Below are 25,442 nucleotides of genomic sequence, written 5' to 3' on the forward strand. Positions count from 1 at the left end.
AGAGCGCTCTGCATCCATAGACCTTCTCTTTTGTCTGATGGGTCGATATTCAATCTCTGGCACATTACCTCGGGGCTGATCCCCACTATATTTGCATGTACCTATGCAAACACATCAAGGTTTTTTTTCAAAAACCCCACCGGACTGTCGACCATTTCTTTGCTCAGACTGCTGTCGATCTTTAATACACGAGTTGGGTCTTCCTCGTTTTGCAACTCTTATGTTGGCCCTACTGCGGGCTCTTTCCTATGGATGCGAGGATTTATTGTATCTTTGAGAGGTCTAGGGTGCGGCTTGGACTCTGGAATGACCATGGTTCTCGAGAGCAACCATTTTAGTGCAGCATTAATGACTCGGTTGTAACATTTCTGAGATTCTTTTCTGTAACTTCTGCTCATCGCAACCCTACATGGTGTCGGGAACCTCATTGCTTGGTAGCGCACTAAAGTGACTACACTCAGATCATCCAAGATCGACCTTCTGAGGATGACATTATATGTGGTCAGGCAGTTCACCACTAAGAATTCTGTCATTTCCATCCTGATTTTGGGTTTTGCCCCCAATGAATCCATAGAGCGGCGATGGGCACTCCCTCAAATCTCTCTCTGTGAACCTCATTTCTCTAAAGGCTCCCAAGAAAATTATGTTCGTTGCACTCTCATTATCGACCATCACCCGTAGTACTCTGACATTGTCGATCCTAGTTGTGATTACGATTACATCATGATTATGGCGAGGAGTTTCTTCACATTCTTCCACTGTGAATCTTACCACCTCGCTCTCTTGCCTGGGCTGCTTCAGCGGTTTCTGTTCACAGCTCATTACTCAAGAGACCGAGTCTATTCTGGCCTCTCTAGCATATTGCTCGCTGGAGCTTCTTGAGCTTGCTGCAATATCTGGACCCCTATAGATCATGCCCACCAAAACTTTGTTGTTGGCGTTTGTCAGGGCTTATTGGATCTGGTTATTCTACTCGCCAGTGCCTTTGCGAGTTGGTGTCTCCTTAACAAATTCTTTTAAATGGCCCCTTCTGATCAGATCTTCAATGACGTCCTTTAAAGCCTGACACTCTTTGGTATTATGTCCTATGTCTCAGTGGTATCTAAAATATTTCTGCCTATCTCTTCTACCCAAAGCCCCCTTATTCTTTTTGGAGCGGGCAATTCCTTAACCTTATATGAGACTTCATATATATGAGCTATGTCTTGCGTGAGAGGGGTGTATTCTACATATACAGGAAAGGTTGTATGTCCTTGTGGTTATCTGTTCTCTGTCTCTTTTGGGACCTATTCTGATCCTTGTCATTGCGGTCTACACCTTTCCGCTTGTCTGATGAGTGATCTTGTCACCTATCCGAGGCTCTTTGCAATGAGCTTCAAGCTAAGGCTACTAGCGAGCTTTCTACTCTAGTGCTTTACAATCATCAAGTAAAACTTTGTCAAGCTCACGTGATCTTCACTTTGGAGCTCTTTCCACAGCTCTGTTTGCGGCCTGATGCCTACAACTAGCCAAGTCTAAATTGACTACTCGGGTGCATCTACAACCTTTGCTTGCTCGTTTTGAAACCTTGTTAAATATGAGGTCAGTGTTTCATCTCTCTCTTAACGAATGTTGCTCAAGTAGCTGAGCGACATTGCGAATTGTCTCCTCACTTGAAATTGTCATAAATAGAGCAAGGAGAATGGTTGCCAAGAACTGATGGAGTTCGCCTTGAGTCTTTTGTACCACCTCTTGGCATCCCCTACCAATGTGACCTCAAAGTAGCGACACTTTACTAAGTCATAGATCTAGTGCAGCTCGATCAGGTCATTAAAAGTGTCGAGACGGTCTCTGAGATCTCTTTTCCTATCAAACTTACTTTCTGGTGCCCTAAATCCTTAGGGAAGGAAGGCTTGGTGAACTTCCTCTGTGAAGGGACAACTCACTATTTCTTCCACCGCATTGTTCTGGCTAGCTCTTAGATCGTTGAGCATTTTTTGCACCCTATCCAAGTCTTCATTGTGATTGTCCTGGCTGGCTCTATTTAGCCTTACCTTGAGCAGGTGAGTTCACAAATTTGTTGCTTGTGATCCCCCTCTATTATGCTCCTTGTTGCGCGAGGTTGAGTAATGATGGCTAGGCTTGTAGGTGCTATCAGGTTCATCATGCATTGCTCGCGACGTTGGTTATAACCAAAATGTCGGTTATTGCTAGATTGGCGCAAATGACTCATCTCGCAAGCTTGCAAGGACCGAGCTTGTCTTGGGCGTGGGTTAAAACGGACACACTGAGGTTGGGGATATCGCCAGACAGGTCGAGCATCCCGTGGGCCACCATTACCTTTGCTTTCCCCTATTGGTTGTTTTCCTGGTCGCCCCCCAAGGTTAGTTTGCTCACAGAACTCACGCTTGTGAGTGGAGTGTACTCTGTGATGTCGGCAGTGCCGGTCGCCCCTCGATGCCGATGAACCAGATTGGTCGCGGGCTAAATTCTGACCTGTTGGGGTGATATCGCTAAAGCGTGGCTGGTCAAGGTTCTGTGCGGTTGGTTGTTGATTTCTTAGCTCAGCCACCTTCTGTTACACCGCTATGCAACCATTGTTATCATTTCCATCAGTTGACCGTTCTCGGGGTTTGACTTCCCTGCTCCTTGGTTATTTGCGGCCTGTTGAGTTGGCAGCACTGGTGGTTGACGCCCAGCGGCATCTTGCCGCACCTCCTGGTGGGTAGTCTCCACATTGTCATGGTTTCCAGTGGTCTTCTGATCTTGTACGTACCATTTTGGGCCTTGATTGATTAGATCACTAAGGTTGTTTGCCAGAATTTATGAGATTTTGGCAGAGCCCTTCTTTTAGCGCCAAAATGTTGATGAAAAAAATACACCAACTAGAGTGATCCGATCAACCTTGACGGGATCGGAACTGATGTGTGCGTGATTATGGGTAACTAGCAGTGAATAAATAATAAAATACAGTAAAGTAAATGACAAAGAGGGTTTTAAAGTGGTTCGGCGAGTTGAACTCTTGAGCCTATGTCCACTGTTTTTGTATTTGCTATGAGAGCTTACAATGACAGTCCTAGAAATATTTGCTAACCCCCTTCTCATCGTTGAAGGGGGTTTATATACAGAATTTGTATAAAGGAAAGAGTGAAAATAAAAGATTACAATTAAGTTTGAAATGTAACTCCTATATTCTCGCGATTGGGCGCTGTGATTGCTCAAAGATTATTGTTAATATGTTCCCTTCCGAGATATCCGAGATCTGGAGTTATCTGTAAGCTGGTTGAACAACTGTAAGGATTAGTCGCGACTAGCTTATGCTAGGTTGAGCTATAACTCGACAAGCTTATGTTAGGTTGGGACAATCGATACAGTCGAGTTGGTTCTGGATCGTGTTATAACCTCACAATTCTTCGAGCTTAATGGAAAAGTCACACACAACAGGCATAAACACTTCGTTCCTTCAACTTTTATTAGGCTTCATTAGGGTTATTTTCCTTCCACACCTTCACCTTCTAACATTAAAAAAAAAATGACAATTACCCCATAATTTGCCAATTATATCTTTTGCCCTTTTTTTTTTTTTTTTTTTTTAAAGGTAATTGCAGGAAGGGTAAAATATACTTTTTATAATAAAATATTATTTTATGTATTAAATATTTCAAAATAATAATAAAGTACTTAGATTTTTTTTTTTAAATATACTTAAGATTTAATATTATTTTTAAAAGAATTTATTTTTATTTAAAAAGAAAAAAGTACAAAACTATCAAGGCTTGGACCTACCATTCTTAAATCATCATAATTTTTCTGTTCAAAAATAATTATTGTTGAATTTTCAATTTACAAAAATATATATTTTAATATTTCAATTATTATATTTTTACTTTACAAAATATTTTAATTTTCACATTGTGCCCTGCTTTCAATTAATTTAACACCAAAATTCGACAATAAGAGACATAAGTAGCCAATTGCGAATTTGTGAATTTATATGTTGAAGAGAGTGTAATAGAAATAATCCTAATACAGCATTAACAAAAGTTAAAAAGAGTGAAATTTTATGTTTACTTAAATAATCTATGCATTTGTAAAATGTTGACCTTCTAGTTTCTCCGTAAACTTTATATATTATAAACAATGTTCTGAAAACCGGATCGGACTATGACCCGTTTAAGGGTTTAGTTTTCGGTTTGACCGGTTGGATCGGTCGGTTGGACTGTATTCTGTAAAATTATTTTTAGTCCCTAAAGGTTTGAAATTCATCAAAAACACCCCTATAATACTCCCTTAAGGTTTGAAATCTGTCTAAAACACCCCTGTCCCGCGAAGAGACCTGTGATGGTGGTGGCAGCGACGATCGACAGCTAATCGAGGTTTGGAATCATGGGGCTTTTGATGTACAGGTGTCGGCGAATCTGTGGTGGTGCTAAGGAGTTCCATCGGCGCCGTAACTCGCCGGAATCAACAAAAGAAATCCGACGGTCGCGTAAACTTTGGGTGGACGGCGAGTGACGAAGGCTGGTCGACGGCGACTGAAAATGGTTGGGTTTTGTTGTGGAGATGTCGTCCAGTCTAATGGTCGTGTTTTTGCCCTCGAATGATGCCGGAATCCGGCGGGATTGAGCTGCGATTGGACCACGATTCGACATTATTCCGGTGGTCCAATCGCAGTCCAATCCGGTTTAAATCAAAATAACAGTTTTTTATATATACCGGACTGGATTTGCCGCCGGTTACTGGTCGAACCGGTCCGACCGGACGGTCCGGTCTGGTTTTCAGAACATTGATTATAAAAAGCAAAATAATAATAAAAATTGTTATGAAACCTCTGAAAGGTCATTGTAATTAACGCCAATCTGAAAATCAAATCAACCCTTGACCCTGTCAAGGTTCCGATTCACAGTTTGACCGGTCAAACAGCTGTTTTAACAGTGGTCTAAAAAGTTTAAATTCTTACAAACACGCCTCTATAAACTTTTCAGCTCCTATAGGTTTAAAATATAACAAATACACCCCTATGATCTATTTGGGTTTTGACTTTTTAGGCCAAATTATGGCTGATTCCGATGGTCAAAATTCAATTCGATACCATCACTTGAATCACCGTCCTCCACTCTATAAAACCCCTCTAACCCCAGAACTTGGTAGCCCTCCGTTCGTTGACCATGACTCGCAAACACCGTCGCAATTGGGTTGATTTTTCTAGCCAAATTTTGGCCTCCAAAATTCAATCAAACACCACCACTTAAACCCTCGGCTTCTACTCTACAAAACCCCTCTAACCCCGACACTTGGTAGCCCCCCGTTCGCAGGTTGTGACTCCCATATTGGGTTGAATTTTTCGGCCAAATTCTGGCTTATTCTGATGTCAAACATTTAATCCAACACTACCCCTTTAACCACCAACCTCCACTCTACAAACGTCATCTAACTCTGACACATGTAACCCCTCGTTCATCGGCAATCAAATTAGGGATTTGGGTAAACAGTAAAATTTAAATTTCAGGCCGGAAAGAGGCTGATGGACAGTTGGACCGACCGGCCAAGTCGGTCTGGTTTTTAAAATATTGATTAACTCAAAATATTATAGAAAAGCAAAATAATACTAAAAGTTGCAGTGAGGGTGGATTGAACACGCGACCTTTCGACCTTTAATCTCACGATCTCCCCGCTGAGCTATCCCGACTTGATAACCGAAGGGTTTTGATTTTACAAAAAAATAAGCTGATTTTGAGTATACATAAAGCACGTTGATTAGATGATAGTGTAATTTCCAAGGTTCCAAAGCGAAGACTTTTTATCCATATTTTCGTTTTGGATCCGAACAAAATGCTCTCTCTCCATACATAAACTCTGACAGTCTGACTCATATAGAGTGAGATCCAAACCACCACCAAATCTAACAGAAATGGAGTCATTCGACACATTTAGCAACGACGGCCAACCCCATTCATCCTTGGACTTCCATGACAACGTCGACGACAACATTATTCCCTCTCAATCCTACGACTCTGCATTCGCTCCCTCTCCTCCTGCTCCCGCTTCCTCCAACTACGTGTCACCCTTTGATACCACACATGAGACTGATCCTTTTGAGTCAGCTAACGGTAACCATCCGTTTGAATCCGCCAGTGTGAATGATCCGTTTGAGTCTGCTTATGTGAATGCGAATGACGGTGTTGTTGGTGCTGTTGATCATCGTGATCATGAGAATATTTTCGTTTCTGACGAGCCCATTTTGCCTCCGCCCGAGATGATGGCTGAGGAAGGCTTGGCTCTCCGCGAGTGGCGCCGGTTAGTTTCTTCAGCACTCTGTTTATTCTTATAATGTATGGAGCATGATGCATTTTGATACTCATGGAATGTGAGATAGTGAGCTACTGCATGCAATATTTGATGGCTGTGTCTGCTTATTTGTTTAGAATTAGAAACTTTATTCGGTTTACATGGCTGGTTAGGTGGTAGTCAAGGAAAGAAACAATATTCAATTGGAAAATTGCTTTCATCTGGTGAATTGTTGGTATCTGAGATCTTAGGCTGCCAATTTTGAAAGATGTAAACTCAGAAATTATGTTTCACTTTTCTTTACAGTATAGCCTGGCTAAAAGGCATCGAATATCTGTAGATTGTGAAACCTTTAATTTCAAATGGTGCAGTCAAAATGCCATCCATCTTGAGGAAAAGGAGAAAAAAGAGAAAGAAATGCGGAATCAAATCATTGAAGAAGCTGAAGAATACAAACGAGCTTTCTATGAGAAAAGAAAGCGCAACATGGAAACTAACAAGACTCATAACAGAGAAAGAGAGAAGGTAAAACTTCAAGAATATGTCTAATTTGATCTTGTTTTGGTAATGTTAGGACCCAATTCATCCTTTTGCTGTATCTCTACTTGGATAAATGAATTTCTGTTTTTGTGTAGCTCTACTTGGCGAACCAAGAAAAGTTCCACAAAGAAGCTGACCAACATTACTGGAAAGCAATAGCGGAGCTCATCCCTCATGAGGTTCCTAATATTGAGAAGAAAAGAGGGAGTAAGGATCCTGACAAGAAACCTTCGGTCGTAGTCGTTCAGGGTCCAAAGCCTGGGAAACCAACTGACCTTACTAGGATGAGGCAAATGTTTATGAAGCTAAAACATAAACCACCACCTCATATGATGCCTCCCCCGCCCAAACCTGCCAAAGATGGCAAGGATGGAAAGGATTCAAAGGATGAAAAAGACGCAAAGGACGGCAAAGATGGAAAGGATTCAAAGGATGGAAAAGTTGCTAAGGATGAGAAGGATGCTAAGAACGAGAAAAGTGGTACACCAACTGATCAAGCTGGGAGTGCGCCTGCTTCATTACCCACTAAAGATGTAGCTGCTGCAGGGAACACACCCATATCACCTGCTAAAGAAGTTTCCCCTGACACACTTAATTTGGGGACTCCTGCATCAGTTGAGGGTGAAGAGGCTGCTAGACCTGAGCCAGTAATCGCTCTGTGATGAGGCATCATATTTTATAGTCACTAATTTCTTTACCGTATTTCTGAATTCTCTACCAAACCAATCTGTATGAAAAATAAAAGCAGGTTAGGCTATGATGAGCTTTCTTCCTAACTTGCTTAAAGATGTTGTAGGCGAAATTTTTTTGGTTTTTGGTTCTTCAACTTAATGTTTATGTAGCTAAATTTTGAAGAAGTTTGCATATTCTGCATCATTTGTTTGTACTTATGTTTTCTTGTGATGAGTTGTGAGCATCTTGATTCGGTAGTTGAGCATTGACATTTGACTTTCTAATTTCCGTTCTTTGAATCCTTGATAAGCTCTACCCTTTCCAAGTCTTATGGCCCTAGAGAAGAAAATGAGGACATTTAATTTGGAAAGCTTATTATTCTCTTTCCTATTGGCAATAAGGTATATATCAACCGTGTGTTTCGTGGATGGAGGATGTTTCTTTATTTTAGATTGATTTTGTACAATAAAGAGATTGAAGGATGCTGTTAATTGCCATAACTTTAGAACGAGTGAATTTCTTTTGCCCTATGGAAACTTTCTCTTGCCCCCAATTAAACTGAGAGAAAGCAGCAATGCTCTGTTCCACTTGTGGCGATTAACAGTCATCAATTCAATTCGTATCAAAACAGAGCGCAGTTGGGGTGTAAACCTGCTGACATATTGCTTCTTTTTCCTCCCCAGTCGCTGACCTGGTAGAATATGTTGTATAGGGAACTGATCCAGGCAGCATATCTGGACTCTAGTTTGTTAATAGTACTCTCTGCCTTCGAGGCTTTGACCCCAACAAGTGTAACCTTTTATTTCAAAAAATACAAGGCAGGGTGCAATGGGGTGGCTTTTTGGCCCAATCAAACTATGCTGAAGAGTGAAAGCTGAATCCGGACCAGAAAATCAGTTGCTAACAAAATTTAACTAATTCCATGACAGATGACCAAGTCTCCGTTGGTTGATGATCAAATTCTCAGCAGAATTAATTAGATCTACCAGATTGATTGAATGCCTGCAGGTACACCATTTTTCCAAATATATTAAATAACGTAATATTGATCAAACTTTACTTTCTCAAACATCACAGTAAAAATTAATCTCAAATATAAAAAGGTAAAATCTCGGTCTGGGGATGGGAGAATAGTCTGTCAGCTTCATGAGAAACTAGTTTGTATTTGTGCTTGATGCAGCCTGCTAAAATTACCAAATTACAAACGGTAACAGATGCAAGAATAAAAAATTGTACAAATGCATTCAATAGGAGGTTAAGATACAACGGTGGACATTAAAATTAAAGAGAATCTAGAATCAAAGGATTGTGTTAATAATAAAATACCCGATGGAAAAACTGTAACAAAATCTTTGAGCTTATTTCTTCACGTGGAAGAACCAACTTTTTTTTCTGTATAAATTTCTATTTTCTTGGTGCTTGATTGTCAAAGTTTCACTGAAAAAAAGTTTTTCTATTTATCCAAAAGGGATTGCACATGTCCGGTCCTTCACATGACAAGAAATGTGAAGTTCCAATCAGCGTGGATTCAAAGGGATCCTCCTCCACGTGCGGTGGTCACAGTGTTCTTGTCACCACTCGCCACCCACCGTAGATACTTAGCTTGCGCTACTTCTTGGTGGGGCTTGGAATCACTTCACATGTGAGGAAGATCATGTTATTGTTATCCATATCATACGCATTTAAGATCACTACACATCTTAAGCTCACGGGACTAGAACAAACCCCACATTCATGGAGCTCAAACGACAAAAGTCATGAAAAAAAAAAAAAAAACAAAAATCTATAGGATTCCTAAAGGAATTCTATCACCCACACCTACATATATCTTGGTATATATATGTATAACTATCTCTCTGATGGTGGTAGGTTCGTTTAATTTTCCCTCGCCACTTGGGCTTTTGTCATGCTAATGTTCGCTAATTTCTCAGGAATTGCAATGAAAATCTTGAATTAGGTGTGTGCATTACATGAATAATGTATTAAACAATAATCCTTTTTTTTATTTCCCTATTTTAACTCATCTGTAAATAGAATATGTATCAGGTAAATAAAAAAATTTCACACCTTACATGAGATGAATAGAAAAGCATCTGGGTTTTTATATTTGATCTCGGAGATAGTCATAATGAGATGTTAATCGTGACATAAAGAGGAGGTAACCAGGAAATAATGATTCCAAAATATATCAGCAGTACTTTATCATAATTATATTAACACTGTGCCAACGGAGACCAATTAATTTTGCTTCAACTGCAAAAAGACCAATAAGGCTCCACAAGCTCAGTCTGTCTGCAAATACAACTCAAGCGCATTCAATTTAATGCTAAAACTATAAATTCATTAGAAACAAAACAGGGTCCACAATCTTACATTACATAACATATACTATTTCTTATACGCTCTCTCTCCCTTTGGAGAGGGCTACAACATCTAGTACACACACTTGCACACTAATAATAGCACCAAATGAAGTTAGACAAAAAACAGAAATAGGTAAAAAAAGAAAGAGCATTGGATGCTGTCCAATGGCTACTTTTCTTTTAAAAAAAAAAAAGTAAAAAAGAAAAACCCAACAGAGAAAGGCTACTACTGGGGTGAAATAAAAAGGGCTCATTGCACTAGTCTTAGTTAAACTTAAAGAGGTGAGTAAGTATTAGAAGTTGAAATTGAGGCGAGATGTGTAAGTTGCTTTGGGAGACCAGTTGCTTGGAATAACATCCCTTGCAGAGAGAGCTCTTCCTGTTGAAAGTGTAGTTATCTTCACTGAGAATGGTCCCTTTAAGGGTCCCCCAATTATACACCAATTTGCTCCCCATAGATGATTCATCTGCAACCACTGGTTGGAACTTGCCTGCCAATTTTGAGAAATAAAAATCAGTTTCTAATTAAATATACTGTTCAACTTTTTGGATTAAAGAGCACATGCAAATGGGTGGTGGAGGGAAGAAAAAGCTTCGGCAAAAAGTGCTTTTAAGCCCATTGCACATTGGCGCCATTGGAGGGAAGAAAAAGCTTCGGCAAAAAGTGCTTTTAAGCCCATTGCACATTGGCGCCGTTAAGTTTAGTATAATAATAAAGAGTAATGCTGTATATATATCATTTTTATATAATATTATATGTCAAAATATGATTGATTAATTTAAAGTTAAAATTAAATTTTCACCCAATCATATTTTGTCAATAATATTGTATGAGAATGATATATCTGTGCGTAGATATGATGGCACATGATCAGTAAGCGACACGTCCGCAGTATTAGGATTTTGTCTGCTTTTAATAAAGATTAAAAATGATTAATCTTAATCCCATACTGTAATTACCGTTGTTACTGTTCTAATCATCTTATTTTATGAAGGTCCGTTTAGGGAAATGAGAAAGTGCAGCACTTTTGAACAAGCACGACTTCAAAGCATGTTATTTCTTCACGCTTTTTTTGACTTGGAGCGTGTCTCATTTATTTCAGCTTTATTTACTTAAATGTTAAAAAAAAAAAAAAAAAAGGAAAGAGAAACACTGAAACATAAATCTTACTTCTCTTATATGCATCGATCCCACGTCTCCTTCTCCATCCTCAAATTCCACAAGAATGGACAGCCAGTAATCAGTCGAACCTTCGTTCACATGGAACGCTATGTTCTTTCCAGGATATTTACACGGCGTCCTGAATTAATGAAGAACGACAAATAAGAATAAAGATAAATATAAACATTTATAGAAGGAACTTGGTCATTAAAAAAATAGGCGTAAAGTGACAAAATAGAAGTGACAAAAGAGAGAAGGCAGCCGTTGAAACAAAGGAATGGCGAGACACGTACCTCCTGTAGATGACTGGGAGCTCGCCTCGGTTGCGGAGCTGGGAGCCCTCGCCGGTAACGGCCATGCGACCAAAGGCTGCACCACTGAGGTCAAAGTGGGTGCGACCATTGGAGCAGTATCCACCTGGGCACTCGTCCGTTACAATAATGGTGACGGCCCTTCTCGAGCATACGCTCTTGTCCAAGCACCTCACTTTGTAACATGCCCCACACCCCTCTCCGTTCTTGAAAAGTATTGGGCTAACCGCACCCACCCTGGCCCTCAACGGCTTTACGTCCACTAATGACCCATACCCACATGCCCCTCCTGCACCAAACATTAACATTTCTTACTTAACATAACTCACTTGCCTCCTAAATTTAGAAAAATAGCCAATTAGGCTCTGAAAAAGCTCAACACTTTTATTTAACCAGCCGAGTTGACCCAGCTCACTTCTGAGTCAACTCACAGAAGTGACAGCAGAAAAAAAAAGGTTCAAGAGAAAACTCACTAGCTTAAAACAGATATTGACTAAGAACTCTAACAACAGGCATCATTAGAGTATAATGTGGACTTACCGTCACTACCGTCGCCTTCGGGCTCGCCGTACCAGGTGGCAGTAGCGGGTTTCCAATGTGGGTCCGTGACAAGGTGTTTAACGCTGGCGGACACCACTACACACTTGAACACCAACAAAAGGAACAACTTCATGACTTGGCTGAGACTGCGGTGTAACTGCATTGTGTTAATTAAATTGTCAAGGAAAGAAGCGGCGCCACCACCAACACCACCACCAGCAACTCCGTCACTTTCCCGGCAAAAGCAGAGAAACCGAGAAAGCAGTAAAATTAAAATGTGATTTAGAGGTTTGCCGACAGTTTTTTCACTGACTAGTATAGACAAAAGCTATAGTGTGAAGGCCTTGTGTCAGGTTCTATAAATAGAAGAAGGTAGGAACAAGAGAAGAGAGGAAGGCTTTCCCTAGTTCTTTTTGGTGACCATGTGATACATTGGTTTTGGAATCATTTACGAGTCATGCCATTAGGTCTATGGGGCCTACCGACGGTTAAGGCGTTAAATCCGCATGACCGTACGTTGGGTGTTAGTGTTAAAGAATGAAAGGGGTAGTTTGGTAATTTGAGGACAGGACCGTTAGATTGTTTGGTTCTTGGGTCATGTGAGGAAATGGAAAATAGTCGTTAGACGTTGACAGAGCAACAGATTATATTGTAGAAGATTAGGAGTTTATTAAATAGAATACATTTACAAAAATGATTTTTACATTACAAAAAGATCAATTAATTACCATAATGAAGAAGTTGTCGGTTGTACCATAAGGAACCTTGAATTTACAATAACTTTACTTTATTTCTTTCTATTTTTGGTTTCTGTATAGCAAAGGTAACAAAAGTTGGTCTCGGTTATTTATAAATTATAATGCAAAATTTTATTTCTTTCCATGTCTTGTCTTGGAAACTGATTAGTAATATACGGGCCAAAGTGTGAATGTGCTTAGCCCAATATGTTGACCTCCTCATTTAATGGAAAATGTGCATATATTTAGGAATTATTTTTCAAAAACAATTTTTAAAATCAACGTCTGGAAGGCAAACCGCACATGGGCTCCTACTATATAATTGTATGGTATTCCTACACAGCAATTTTCCGGGAAAAAAAAAATGGATGTTTGGATAGCAAGAAATCAGAAATTAGAATGTGAGGGAAATCAGAAACTAGAATGTGAGGTAAAAGTGGTGAATTATTGGCGCAAGTGTTAGCACCTTATCCATCGAAATTCCAACTGGTGGACAAGACAAGACAGCCCCATTGAATTCACTTGTAATATGTAATAATAAATGATGTAAGGTATGATCGCATGCCATGGTCATGGTGGTGTGACATGACTCATTAATTCAACAAAAATAGATAGTTAATTAGGTATAGACACACATCCAACTCCAAGTTCCAATTCCATCTTTCCTCATACTCGAAAGATTTAGATTCATTGCCACTAATAATATTGCTGCCTCCACTAAAGTCATTCCCCAACCCGCCCGCCCCGCCCCCGCCCCCCGCGCACATTATTTAGTGAAATAATCAAGTTGCCCTCCTTAAATGAAGCACCAAACTTGAACTAAAAAGTAACAACAATGCTACAGACACCGATACTGTGCACCGAATTGTTACACCGAATGACATATCCCGTGACTCAGACCAGTCACATATCCCATGAACCAATATTTTACGAGTGAACGATCATTCATCAACTGTGGACGGTTGTTCACTATTATTAGACAGGAGTCCATTATATGTGGACGTCCGTCCATGCGAAATGAACAATGGACTGTCGTCCATATTATATGGACAAGAGTCTATTTACTATGGACGGGAGTCTACATAAAATGGACGCCCGTCCATACTTAAAAAAATAAAATTTTAAATAAAATTAAGGGATAGTCATTCACCATTTCTAGACGGCCGTCCTTTAATTTTAGACCCCCGTCCACATAGTATGGATGACCGTTCATCAACTATGGACAGTTGTTCACTATTATTGGACGGGAGTCCATTATATGTGGACGTCCGTCCATGCGAAATGAACGATGGACTGCCGTCCATATTACATGGACAGGAGTCCATTTACTATGGACGGGAGTTCACATAAAATAGACGCTCGTCCATACTTAAAAAAATAAAATTTTAAATAAAATTAAGGGATAGTCGTTCACCATTTCTAGACGGCCGTCCCTTAATTTTAGACCCCCGTCCACATAGTATGGACACTTGTCCATACTGTAAATTTAAAAAAAAAACTTATGGATGCCCATCCATTATACAGTGGACAGAAGTCCCTCAATGATGGACGGGCGTCCACATATAATGGACGGCCGTCAATTGTTTTAATTAAAACAAAAATTTGAAAACAAATTTTTGGGATAATAAATTTTTTTTAATTTACTTTTTTTTTTTTTTCTATTTGTATAAAACATTAGCTTCTCCAATACGACTTCTCCAAAAAAAGCGACAAATTTTTTACACGATACATAAAAGAAAAAAAAAACTTCATTTTATACTTATTGACTTTTGCTTCATCGTTGGCGTCTGTTCTTCGCATCTGTTCTTCGCGTTTGCGTTGTACTAGTATCTTCCTCAACAGCCACAACCGTTTTCTTCCTGAATAGCCAACTACCGTAACAAGAAAGGAAGCCATCCATTTTTCATAAAACAATTGTTTAGGGTGGAAAGGGAGATAGGGAAATCAAAACCTGTTCAGATTAGAAAGATTTGTTGAGGTTGTTAAGCGGTTTTTATTTAACTTATGCATTTATTTAGTTTTGTATTCTATTTTGGATTGAATATATGTTGCAATAGAAGATAATTGATACAGAATATTTGTTGGTGATTGTTGTGAATCAGATTAGTGAACGCGAGCACTAGTATTGGTTTTGCATTAAATTACAGAATATGGAAGAGTCCAGTTTGCCTCATTTCAATGATGTTGAGGTAAACTGTGCTTGAAACCTTAACTTTTTCTTTAACATTATTTTAAATTTATTGTATTGTATTATTTCTTATGATGTGCTGTATTAGTATATTCTAATTTTGTTCATTATAAAACTATTAAATGATCAGGAAAATGAACGTGATGAATTAGAAGATTTGGGATGTGCGAAGGAAGAAGTGGAGCCTTATATTAGAATGGTGTTTGATTCAGTTGATAGTCTGGTGAAGTATTACAAACGGTATGGTAACAAAATGGGTTTTGACGCAATGATACGTACGTCGAAGAAAGGCGATGATGGAGAGATGAGATATGTGACAGTGGCATGTTCTTGTCCTGGGAAGGAAAGATGTAAATCTAGAAATACCTTGAAAAAGCAACATGTTGCCAAAACAGATTGTAAGAGTCGGATTAGTGCAGCTTTGAATGGTCAATGCAAATGGAAAATTAAATCAGTTGTACTTGAACATAACCATGATCTTACAAGTCTGACAAAAAGAAAATATTTCAAAGTTAACCGAACGATACAATCTTATGTGAAAAGGAGGCTTGAAGTTAATAATGTGGCTAGGATTAGACCGTGTAAAAATTTTCAATCATGTTTAGTTGAGGCAGGAGGTGTAGAGAATTTGACGTTTCTACAAAAAGATTGTAGGAACTACATTGAAAAAGTGAAAATGCTACGACTTGGAGTTGGAGATGCTTCAACAGTACTCGAGTATTTTATGAAAATGCAAAAAGAGCATTCAAGTTTCTGGTACATGATTGATGTAGATGAAGAGAGTCGATTATAGAATATGTTATGGGTTGATGCTAGATGTAGGGCTGCATATAAAGAATTCGATGATGTTGTCACCTTCGACACAACATATCTGACGAACAAGTATGATATGTCATTTGCTGCTTTTGTGGGGGTTGATCATCATGGACATTCGTTATTGTTAGGTTGTGCGTTAATTTCTCATGAGAACATTGAGATATTTGTATAGCTATTTCATTTTTGGCTTGAATGCATGGATGTTGCTCCTAATGGAATTATCACTGATCGGGATAAGGCCATGCAAAATGCAATTGAGATCGTTTTCCCTAGTACAAGACATAGGTGGTGTTTGTGGCATTTAATGAAGAAACTGCCTAAAAAGTTAAGAGGGTATAAGGAATATGAAACTATAAAGTTTAAGTTACAAAATATTATGTATGATTCCTTAACGCGTGAAGAATTTGAACAACGGTGGAACCAATTTGTTGATGTGCACAACTTTTGCGAGAATGGATGGTTATGTGGATTGTACAAAGAAAGAGTACGATGAGTGCCTGCATTTCTTAAAGATACTTTCTGGGCAGGTATGTCTACTACCCAACATAGTGAAAGTATACATGCATTTTTTGATGGATATGTAAATTCCAAAACTACTTTGAAATAATTTGTGGAACAATATGATAATGCATTGCGAGATAAAGTGGAAAAAGAAAGGGAGGCTGATTTTAGATCTTTCAAATCTTGGTTGCCATGTATAATTAATTACCCTATTCAGAAACAATTTCAAAGTGCATACACAACTGCAAAGTTTAAAGAGTTTCAAGAAGAGATTGCGGGGAAGATTTATTGTGAATTATCTTTTTTGAATAAGTGTGATTCTTACGAGGAGTATCAAGTTTTAGAAGATGTTTGGTTTGGAGATAGTAGTCACCGTGTTCCCTTTGCAGTATACTTAGAAGAAAGTTCGTGTGATATTCGTTGTACTTGTCATTTGTTTGAGTTCAGGGGGATTCTATGCAGACATGCCATTATGGTGTTGATTCATAAAAGGGTTTTACATGTTCCAGAAAAGGATATTTTACGGCGTTGGAGGAACAATATAAACAGATGTCATACGAAAATTAAGGTGAGTTATAATAGGTGGAGCACCAACATTGAAGGACAATGTTTTAATAAGTTGTCTAATATAATGCTGACAATAGCCGATATGGCATCAAACAATGAGGAACATTATAATATGTTGACAGAGTTTATGATTGACATGAGAAAAAAGTTGGAGCAAAAGGAAAGTGAGTGAGGGCTTGGTAGAAAAGTAAACATCTCTTCCACAACTGGTTTGAGTAGTACAGATGGGGACAGTCCTCCGAAAGAGAGGAATAGTCTAATTATTAGTCCATAGGTAGTTCATAGCAAAGGTCGTCCTCCATGTAGAAGAAAGCAATTGAAGGTTGAAGAAATTGTATATAGGGTTAAAAATAAAAAATAACAAAAACAATTGGTATGAGTTATACACCTATTCTTACATGATATTTCTTTTTTTAAACATTATTTACTTATTTGAAGTTTATAATAATATCGACTTGATTATTAATGTGTTATGCTACTTTTTAGGAAAAGGATCATCAGTACAACGAGAAAATGAATAATTTCTTTCATTTACTTCCGTGGCCGATGCAGAAACTTAAGTGTTGTCGAATGATGTTGTTACTACCCAAGTATGTGTTATGTATGTTGTATAATTGTAATTGGATTAAGTTTTCTATAACGTGTGCTAAATTGTGGTTGTTAAACAATGATAGTTGTCCACTGGTCCTGTTCAGAATCTCGTAGAACAAAGTAATTGTTGTACTGGACACGAGTTTATAAATGATGAACATGACTCGTTGGGAGATATTTGATATTGTTGACAGGTTGAAGCATATAGAATTGTATTTGGTAGAAATTATTCAAGCTTTGGTTAATTTCTGCCGAATGCAGTTGAGTTGTATGCTGATTTAGTTGTTTTGTTTTTAGTATTTTGGTCATTCGTTGTGTATGAGTAGACTATCTGCTGTAGGGTTGTGAATTCATGATAATTACCTTAATGTAACTTATTATGAATGTTTTCAATATCTATTATCATCAGATTGCAGACTTCGATTGTAGATGGAAATTCAGATATTCATTTCATTTGAGATTTGAATTTTGATGTCTTTTGGTATGTCTAGTATTATATATACATATACATTCAAAAGAGTAGTTGAGATATGTATAAACAAAAGGCAAATCTATTTATAAACAAAAGGCAATCTTTATCAAGAACATCCGTTGAAATCAATCTTTAACAATTAACATATTTATAAACAAGAGGCAACTATAATATTCGTACATAACCCTTAGTATTTGAAATACACATAATAATAATTAACATTCATAGTGCGTTCCCCAAAAATGTTGAGAAGGAAGAGACTGTTGAGAAATTTTTCATCATGGTGCAGGGGGTGGAGGTTGACTAGAGGAGGAAGAGACTGTTGAGAAGTTCTTCATCATGTTGAAAATTTCTGCCATGCATTCCCTAAGGATGTCAATTGTTTCTTTTATTCTTGATGCGAACGAATTGAAATCACTTTGCAATTGATCATGTTGTTCCTGCATTTTCCTCTCAATACGTGAAAAACGGTCCTCTTGAAACTTTTCCATCCACTTAAATCTACTTACTATTTCTTCTAAAGTATGAGAAGACATATCTTCTATATTCTGAGATGATCCAAGTTCAATACTCGTTCTTCTTCTTTTGCGCACATAGGCTTGTCCTTCATTTACCCTTTCTAGAACACTGACACCTTCCTAAACTGTTGCATCTCCCTCTATTTCATCCCTAACCACAAGCCATTCTCCTGCCATATTCTTTTTAATCAAACTCATTTTCCACAATGTCACATCCCCCAACACATTATTTGCAGAAAACTTAATCTTATTTGCTTGATCATTAGGGGTGATCTGAATACCCAACTTTTCACATATTAACATAACAAGCATCCCCCAATATACTTCTCCTTTTTCTGCTTGAACCTCTCCCAACTTCTTAATTAATAACTTTGCTGAATTGACTTGCCTCACTGATATTGCTGCTTCCATGAACATTAAATCCTTAACCGTCACATTTCTATTTGTCTTTTTCCTACCATTAAATGTGTAAGTTAGATATCTGTGAAATACTCTCATAGCAGGATTCTTTAACTTTGTAGATTTACACTTATGTGGATGGTAAATCCCTATCCCATAAACATCTATCCAAGCTTGTTTGGAATCCCACATTCTAGATACGCTATCCAAACATTCAAAATCAAATCCTGGCCAGGTTGCTAAATCTTGTAGTCTCACTACAAAGTTCTGATTCTTTAATCTAAAAAACATTGTATACGCCGGAAACTCATCAATATATGTCTTCACAACTTCCAAACTACCAAAAAACTCATAGCTCAAATGCTTATATCCATTATATCTCATACTCACCAACCGGTCCCATTTCAAATCATGAATCCAACCATTCATTTCATCACCTAAACCCAAACTTGTTATAAGTCCTAAATCCAAACTTCTTCCAAGGAAAATATCTCTTTTTAACATCTCCTCGTATTGCTTTTTTTGTTGCAAGTCTCGAAATTGGATTTCAGATGATGATGTACCTTCATGGGGAATGGTTGTATTTTTTGCTCTCACCATTTTCTACTTTCTTCTAAAACTTGTATACATAAAAAATTCATCATCATAATCAGTCATAACTAAAGAAGTTTACAATAAGTAGATGAAGATTAAATCCTAAAAGTATGTATTACAAAAACATTTGAACCATTCAACATTTCCTCTAAAGCTGGTTTGAAAGATGCCAGTCATTCCTATCTTGCTAGTTATGTGTTCTGCATAATCTTTATGGATTTTATGGTATGTTAAGGACTTCATCTCTTCTCCATCAAATTTTTCATTGCATCATTGTATGGATTATTTTTAAATTTGCTGTTCAGTGCTGACAAATAGTTAACTGTTATGCTTCGTGTATAGATGTTATCGAGTTTCCGTTGTTTATTGTATCATTCTGTCATTCATGGATAAACTTTATGCATAATAATGTAGCATTTGTTGATTATAGCATGTGGTGCTTTTACATTTTTTAACACAGGTTTGGTCACTTTGCCTGCTTCACTTCTGATGTTGAGAAGTGTCTTCTGGTCTTACCTCTTGAGAAGAAGACTGGAACTTTTGGAGAAGTTAACTAAAAGCGCAAGGTCCCTTTCAATAGTGCTAATAAAAGTGCTTGGGCAGTCTACAACACTTCGGAAAATTCAAAGTGGTGGACAAGACAAGACAACCCCATTGAATTCACTTCTAATATGTAATAATAAATGATGTTAAGGTATGATCACATGCGATGGTCATGGTGGTGTGACATGACTCATTAATTCAACAAAAATAGATAAGTTAATAGGTATAGACACACATGCAAGCTCCAATTCCATCTTTCCTCATACTCGAAAGATTTAGATTCATTGCCACTAATAATATTGCTGCCTCCACTAAAGTCATTTTCCCCCCCATTATTTAGTGAAATAATCAAGTTGCCCGCCTTAAATCAAGCACCAAACTTGAACCAAAAAGTAAACCTTAATTGGTGGAAACTAGATACCAGATTTCAATGAATCAAAAAAGTGAAAATATTTTTGTTTTGTTTGTTTGTTATCTTCAAACACTGATCGATCCCAATGTCCAGTTATAGAAGAAGATGATCAATTTGAAAAGATTCTTTTTATATATGTATCCTTCCAAAGTAGCTATATAAAAAGAAAATCTCCACAATTTTCCAAGGAGGATCACATAAAATTCTTCTTCTGTCTGAAGCTAGGACATTGCATGTGCCGAAGCTTGTCGGCAGAAGAAGACTTATTTCAATCATCAGTTATTCAAATATTTCAGCTATAATATATAGTTTATTTAGTTTGAAGTTATGTATAACAAGCATAATTTGCATCATTTTACAACATGTTTTCGCCTGCAAAACTTTGTATTTAATTACATGTAATCTTAATTAACATTAGTATATGTTAATGTACACTATTTGCTATCGACTTGAACGTGAGAGATTCTTTAACCAACATATGAAGATATATTTGGATGAAACTATATTGTTAATTTTTGTTTGAGGAATCTTGACATATACAAGAGTCTAAATAGATATGCTAATTAAAGATATCAAATAGATTTTGTCAGTTGAATTTTAAATAATGGTTTTGTTAGTTGAGTATGGAATTTGGACATACTCGTATCATTATTTTTGTCCAAAGACTAAAATAATATGAATCTTTTGTCCAAATTTTAACTAACTCATACCCCAAGGATTGACTGTAAAATTTTCAACACAGATGCTTGAAAATGTATGCGCATGTTCATACTCAATCAATTTATAATATTATATTTATGTGTAATTGCAGTATGTGATCATGCTGACAAATAATCTTGAAATAATTAATTATTGTAATTAATTTAACTAGTGGGTATCCGTATGTGTCGTAAAGCTACAACGCATCAATTACATATAAGTGTTAGTGGTCACATTGGCAGGATTAATTGAAGGAAATAATGGTATAAAATATCCATTCTCCTTTGACTAAAAGTTAATAATGTAACACAAATACGCACGATCTCCTATGAAAAGAGCACTATAAACATAAAGCTAAACCCAATATGGTTTCGATTTCCTTAATAAATTATTATTATCTTGGTCGTTAAAGCAGCTACAGTTAAAGAAGAAGAAGAAGAAGAAGAAGATATCGAATATCCATTGCACCACAATTAACTGCCTCCATTATTTGGATTATTAATTAAAAGAATTTTTATGCATGCATTACGCATACCATACATCAATTATATATTCAAAAAATCAATAAAACTTTAAAAAAAATTTATTAATTGTATGTGTTGTTAATTTGGATTTAAAAAAAAAAAATGAAATATCACATCAATTTAATGTTAAAGAATTACATCAATTTAAATTATAAATTATTTGTTATAATTTATAGACTTTATTTATTTAAAGAATTACATGCATATAATGGGTGTCCCAGAGAATAAGTTCCTGAATCAAGCTTTTAAAAAGTCAAACAAATATAAAGGTGTTTAGTAATGTTTTAAAATAATATTCTGGGCTTTAGGGTTTGTATTTTAATTTTGGTGTGTCTTTACGGTTGCATGAAGGGTGGTGTACATGTTAATTTGATTGTATGATCATAGAATGAGTTGGTTTCCACATGCTTCAACAAGTGTCAAATGCATCCCTGTTGAAGATCCATGCATTAATTATGTATAGAACAAAGCAGGTAATTATTTTGTAATTCATTCAGCTTTTACATCTAATTAGGGACCATTTTCAGAAGTTGGATATATATATATATATATATAATCAAGACTTGAGTTACAATTTTGGTGCAGAAGAGAGTTTTTGATATCATATCCGAATATTATTAATTAGATTTTTTTAATTAACCAACAACTTTAGTTACAGGAGAGCAGAGAGCAAGTGCAACAAGCCAGGAGACACGAGGCATGGGAAGTAGTGAGGGCATTATGGAGCTACAAAGAAACTCAACCAACTGGAGTAAGGTAGTGGAAGAGATTGTGAAGATGGAGAGAAAGATTTTTCCTAAACATGAATCACTTGCCAGGTCCTTTGATGAGGAACTCAAAAAGAAAAACTCTGCCTTGCTTTATTTATACATTAATGGACAAGTTGTGGGCTATGTCATGTACTCTTGGCCTTCTTCCTTGTTCGCTTCTATCACCAAACTTGCAGGTTCCACGATTTCTTCCACGCTGCATTATTTTCATTTACATATTCAAAAGTTTGTGCATTGGTTAAGTGCTATTAATTCATTTGGTAGATCTTTAACACGCCTATTATCTGTTTGATAAATGTCTCCAAAAAAGAAGTATGTGACCAAATATATTAAATATGATAATTCATTATTTGTGATTCCTGTTTCACTGATTGAAAATGAATACTTAGTGAAGGAGAGTTGTAGGAGACAAGGCCATGGAGAGGCATTGCTGAAAGCAGCAATTGAGAAATGCAGAAGCCGAAATGTTAGCCGCATAATGCTTCATGTTGACACCTTAAGAACTGCTGCCATGAATCTCTACAAGAAATTGGGTTTCCAAGTTGATGCCTTAACACAAGGTTACTACTCTCCTGATCGACATGCTTATCGAATGTACTTGGATTTTGATTCCAATTAGCTGCTACAAACTGCAAAGAACTTGGAACTTAGTCCATATATGTAAAGTAATTTGGCCATGTTTTGTCAGATTGAGGTCCTTAATAGATGACTCAATAATTGATGCTGTGATCAGCTGGACATGTGATATTTTTCCCCTTTTTGGTGCAAAAAATTGAAATGGGTGCTATTTAATTTAATCTAATATTCGTCTGTTTCATTTTACAATTTACATTAATGCCTGTGGACATATTTAAACCATTTGTCCAATATCTTACATAAAATTTTGATTTGATTAACATGTTTTAAGTATAATTATCCCAACATTNATATATATATAATCAAGACTTGAGTTACAATTTTGGTGCAGAAGAGAGTTTTTGATATCATATCCGAATATTATTAATTAGATTTTTTTAATTAACCAACAACTTTAGTTACAGGAGAGCAGAGAGCAAGTGCAACAAGCCAGGAGACACGAGGCATGGGAAGTAGTGAGGGCATTATGGAGCTACAAAGAAACTCAACCAACTGGAGTAAGGTAGTGGAAGAGATTGTGAAGATGGAGAGAAAGATTTTTCCTAAACATGAATCACTTGCCAGGTCCTTTGATGAGGAACTCAAAAAGAAAAACTCTGCCTTGCTTTATTTATACATTAATGGACAAGTTGTGGGCTATGTCATGTACTCTTGGCCTTCTTCCTTGTTCGCTTCTATCACCAAACTTGCAGGTTCCACGATTTCTTCCACGCTGCATTATTTTCATTTACATATTCAAAAGTTTGTGCATTGGTTAAGTGCTATTAATTCATTTGGTAGATCTTTAACACGCCTATTATCTGTTTGATAAATGTCTCCAAAAAAGAAGTATGTGACCAAATATATTAAATATGATAATTCATTATTTGTGATTCCTGTTTCACTGATTGAAAATGAATACTTAGTGAAGGAGAGTTGTAGGAGACAAGGCCATGGAGAGGCATTGCTGAAAGCAGCAATTGAGAAATGCAGAAGCCGAAATGTTAGCCGCATAATGCTTCATGTTGACACCTTAAGAACTGCTGCCATGAATCTCTACAAGAAATTGGGTTTCCAAGTTGATGCCTTAACACAAGGTTACTACTCTCCTGATCGACATGCTTATCGAATGTACTTGGATTTTGATTCCAATTAGCTGCTACAAACTGCAAAGAACTTGGAACTTAGTCCATATATGTAAAGTAATTTGGCCATGTTTTGTCAGATTGAGGTCCTTAATAGATGACTCAATAATTGATGCTGTGATCAGCTGGACATGTGATATTTTTCCCCTTTTTGGTGCAAAAAATTGAAATGGGTGCTATTTAATTTAATCTAATATTCGTCTGTTTCATTTACAATTTACATTAATGCCTGTGGACATATTTAAACCATTTGTCCAATATCTTACATAAAATTTTGATTTGATTAACATGTTTTAAGTATAATTATCCCAACTTGTTATATGTAGTTTGAATTAAGAAACAATAATCTCAAAACTTATTCACATTTTACTTAAAATTTATATTATGTTATCCAGACATTCAATAATATTAAACTTTATTATTTTATTTGTTTTAAGTGCACTTCACATTACAAGTACGTTCTTGCGTACGTTTAAAGTTTAATTTAAATATAAATATATAAAATAATTTTTTCGATGAAAAAAAAAAAAAAAAAACCCACAAGTATTGTAAAATAAAATTACAGGAAACCTTAAAGTCAATATTCAGCCATGAATCCGAGTAGCTGGTGACTCTGGTCCAATCCCCAAAGACTCTTTTCGTGGCTTACTCCGACACTCTTGAACCGTGGTTCATTGTTTTCTGCAGTTGTTTTGCTCGATGCCTGTTTCTTAACATTAATTCATAATTTGGGTTAGGGTTTTTGGGCAACGAGAAATGGCAAGAGTCGTGAGAAGTTGCATTATGTCGTTATTAAAGATGGTGAATTCATTGATGGGAATGGTGGGAATTGCTATGATTTTGTATGCATTGTGGTTGATTAGGGTTTGGCAGAAACACATGGGTGAGTTCCCCTTTGGTGATGATTCTGATGGTCCGGCTCCATGGTATGTTTCTTTTGTTTGTTTAGAGTTTTTCATTTGTGGGTGTGTTTGGTTGCTGGGAAATTGATTTCAGATTTGTTGGATGTTTTATTATCTGGGTTTGGTAATTGTAATTTTTAGAATTGGAAGATTGCTTTTGTGTTTTGCTATGTGATGCTTTGAGTTAATTTCTATTGAATTTTTACTATTTGGAAGTTGAGAAAGATATATTAAGATAATATGAAACTAGAATTTGATGATTCTCTTAGTATTCTGAGCAAACAAAAGGAAAAATTTCCTGAATTTTGTTCCACTGGTTTCTGAAGTTGTATTTGTTTTGAAATTTAAGGGTTTTAATTGTTGATTAATAATTGTTTAAGTTTATTGATCATTTTATGTGGACTAAATTTCCTTTTGCGATAGAAGTGGCAGGGGGGGAGGGATTAGTGGGCCAAATAGACTGGTTTTGTAAAACATGTTTCCTTTGTCTCTCTCTAAATAAAAGGTGCAAATAGACTTTTCCAATTGTACTTTTGTTAGACTGAATATATCGGAGTTCTCTCTTCTAAAGGATTGACTGTGGTAATTAACAAG

General features: G+C 36.8%; 4 protein-coding genes across 5 annotated transcripts; 3 read left to right on the plus strand and 1 right to left on the minus strand.

The window, feature by feature from the left end:
* Positions 1 to 6,125: 6,125 nt before the first annotated feature.
* On the plus strand, positions 6,126 to 7,601 carry LOC116111694 (clathrin light chain 1-like). The gene is made up of 3 exons (XM_031397840.1): positions 6,126 to 6,276; positions 6,639 to 6,792; positions 6,903 to 7,601. Exons 1-3 carry the CDS (start codon positions 6,236 to 6,238, stop codon positions 7,467 to 7,469), a joined length of 762 nt encoding a protein of 253 aa, XP_031253700.1. The 5' UTR covers positions 6,126 to 6,235; the 3' UTR covers positions 7,470 to 7,601.
* A 2,192-nt stretch (positions 7,602 to 9,793) lies between these two features.
* Positions 9,794 to 12,200, minus strand: LOC116111685 (expansin-B3-like). Its single transcript, XM_031397830.1, has 4 exons — positions 11,856 to 12,200; positions 11,298 to 11,604; positions 11,014 to 11,143; positions 9,794 to 10,333 (listed from the first exon to the last, which is right to left on the minus strand). Exons 1-4 carry the CDS (start codon positions 12,016 to 12,018, stop codon positions 10,136 to 10,138), a joined length of 798 nt encoding a protein of 265 aa, XP_031253690.1. The 5' UTR covers positions 12,019 to 12,200; the 3' UTR covers positions 9,794 to 10,135.
* Positions 12,201 to 21,730: 9,530 nt separating this feature from the next.
* On the plus strand, positions 21,731 to 22,963 carry LOC116111743 (putative [ribosomal protein S18]-alanine N-acetyltransferase). 2 transcript variants are annotated; one of them, XM_031397891.1, is made up of 3 exons: positions 21,731 to 21,889; positions 22,069 to 22,362; positions 22,576 to 22,963. In XM_031397891.1, exons 2-3 carry the CDS (start codon positions 22,116 to 22,118, stop codon positions 22,803 to 22,805), a joined length of 477 nt encoding a protein of 158 aa, XP_031253751.1. In that variant the 5' UTR covers positions 21,731 to 21,889; positions 22,069 to 22,115; the 3' UTR covers positions 22,806 to 22,963. The 2 variants fall into 2 exon arrangements, with proteins under 2 accessions (XP_031253751.1, XP_031253756.1); XM_031397896.1 differs by having other exon boundaries at positions 22,075 to 22,362.
* A 200-nt stretch (positions 22,964 to 23,163) lies between these two features.
* Positions 23,164 to 24,115, plus strand: LOC116111596 (putative [ribosomal protein S18]-alanine N-acetyltransferase). Its single transcript, XM_031397763.1, has 2 exons — positions 23,164 to 23,514; positions 23,728 to 24,115. The coding sequence occupies exons 1-2, from the start codon at positions 23,268 to 23,270 to the stop codon at positions 23,955 to 23,957; spliced, it is 477 nt and encodes a 158-aa protein (XP_031253623.1). The 5' UTR covers positions 23,164 to 23,267; the 3' UTR covers positions 23,958 to 24,115.
* The last annotated feature ends 1,327 nt before the right edge of the window (positions 24,116 to 25,442 follow it).

Source organism: Pistacia vera, unplaced genomic scaffold (assembly GCF_008641045.1).
Source record: "Pistacia vera cultivar Batoury unplaced genomic scaffold, PisVer_v2 Contig1192, whole genome shotgun sequence".
NCBI lineage: Eukaryota > Viridiplantae > Streptophyta > Magnoliopsida > Sapindales > Anacardiaceae > Pistacia > Pistacia vera.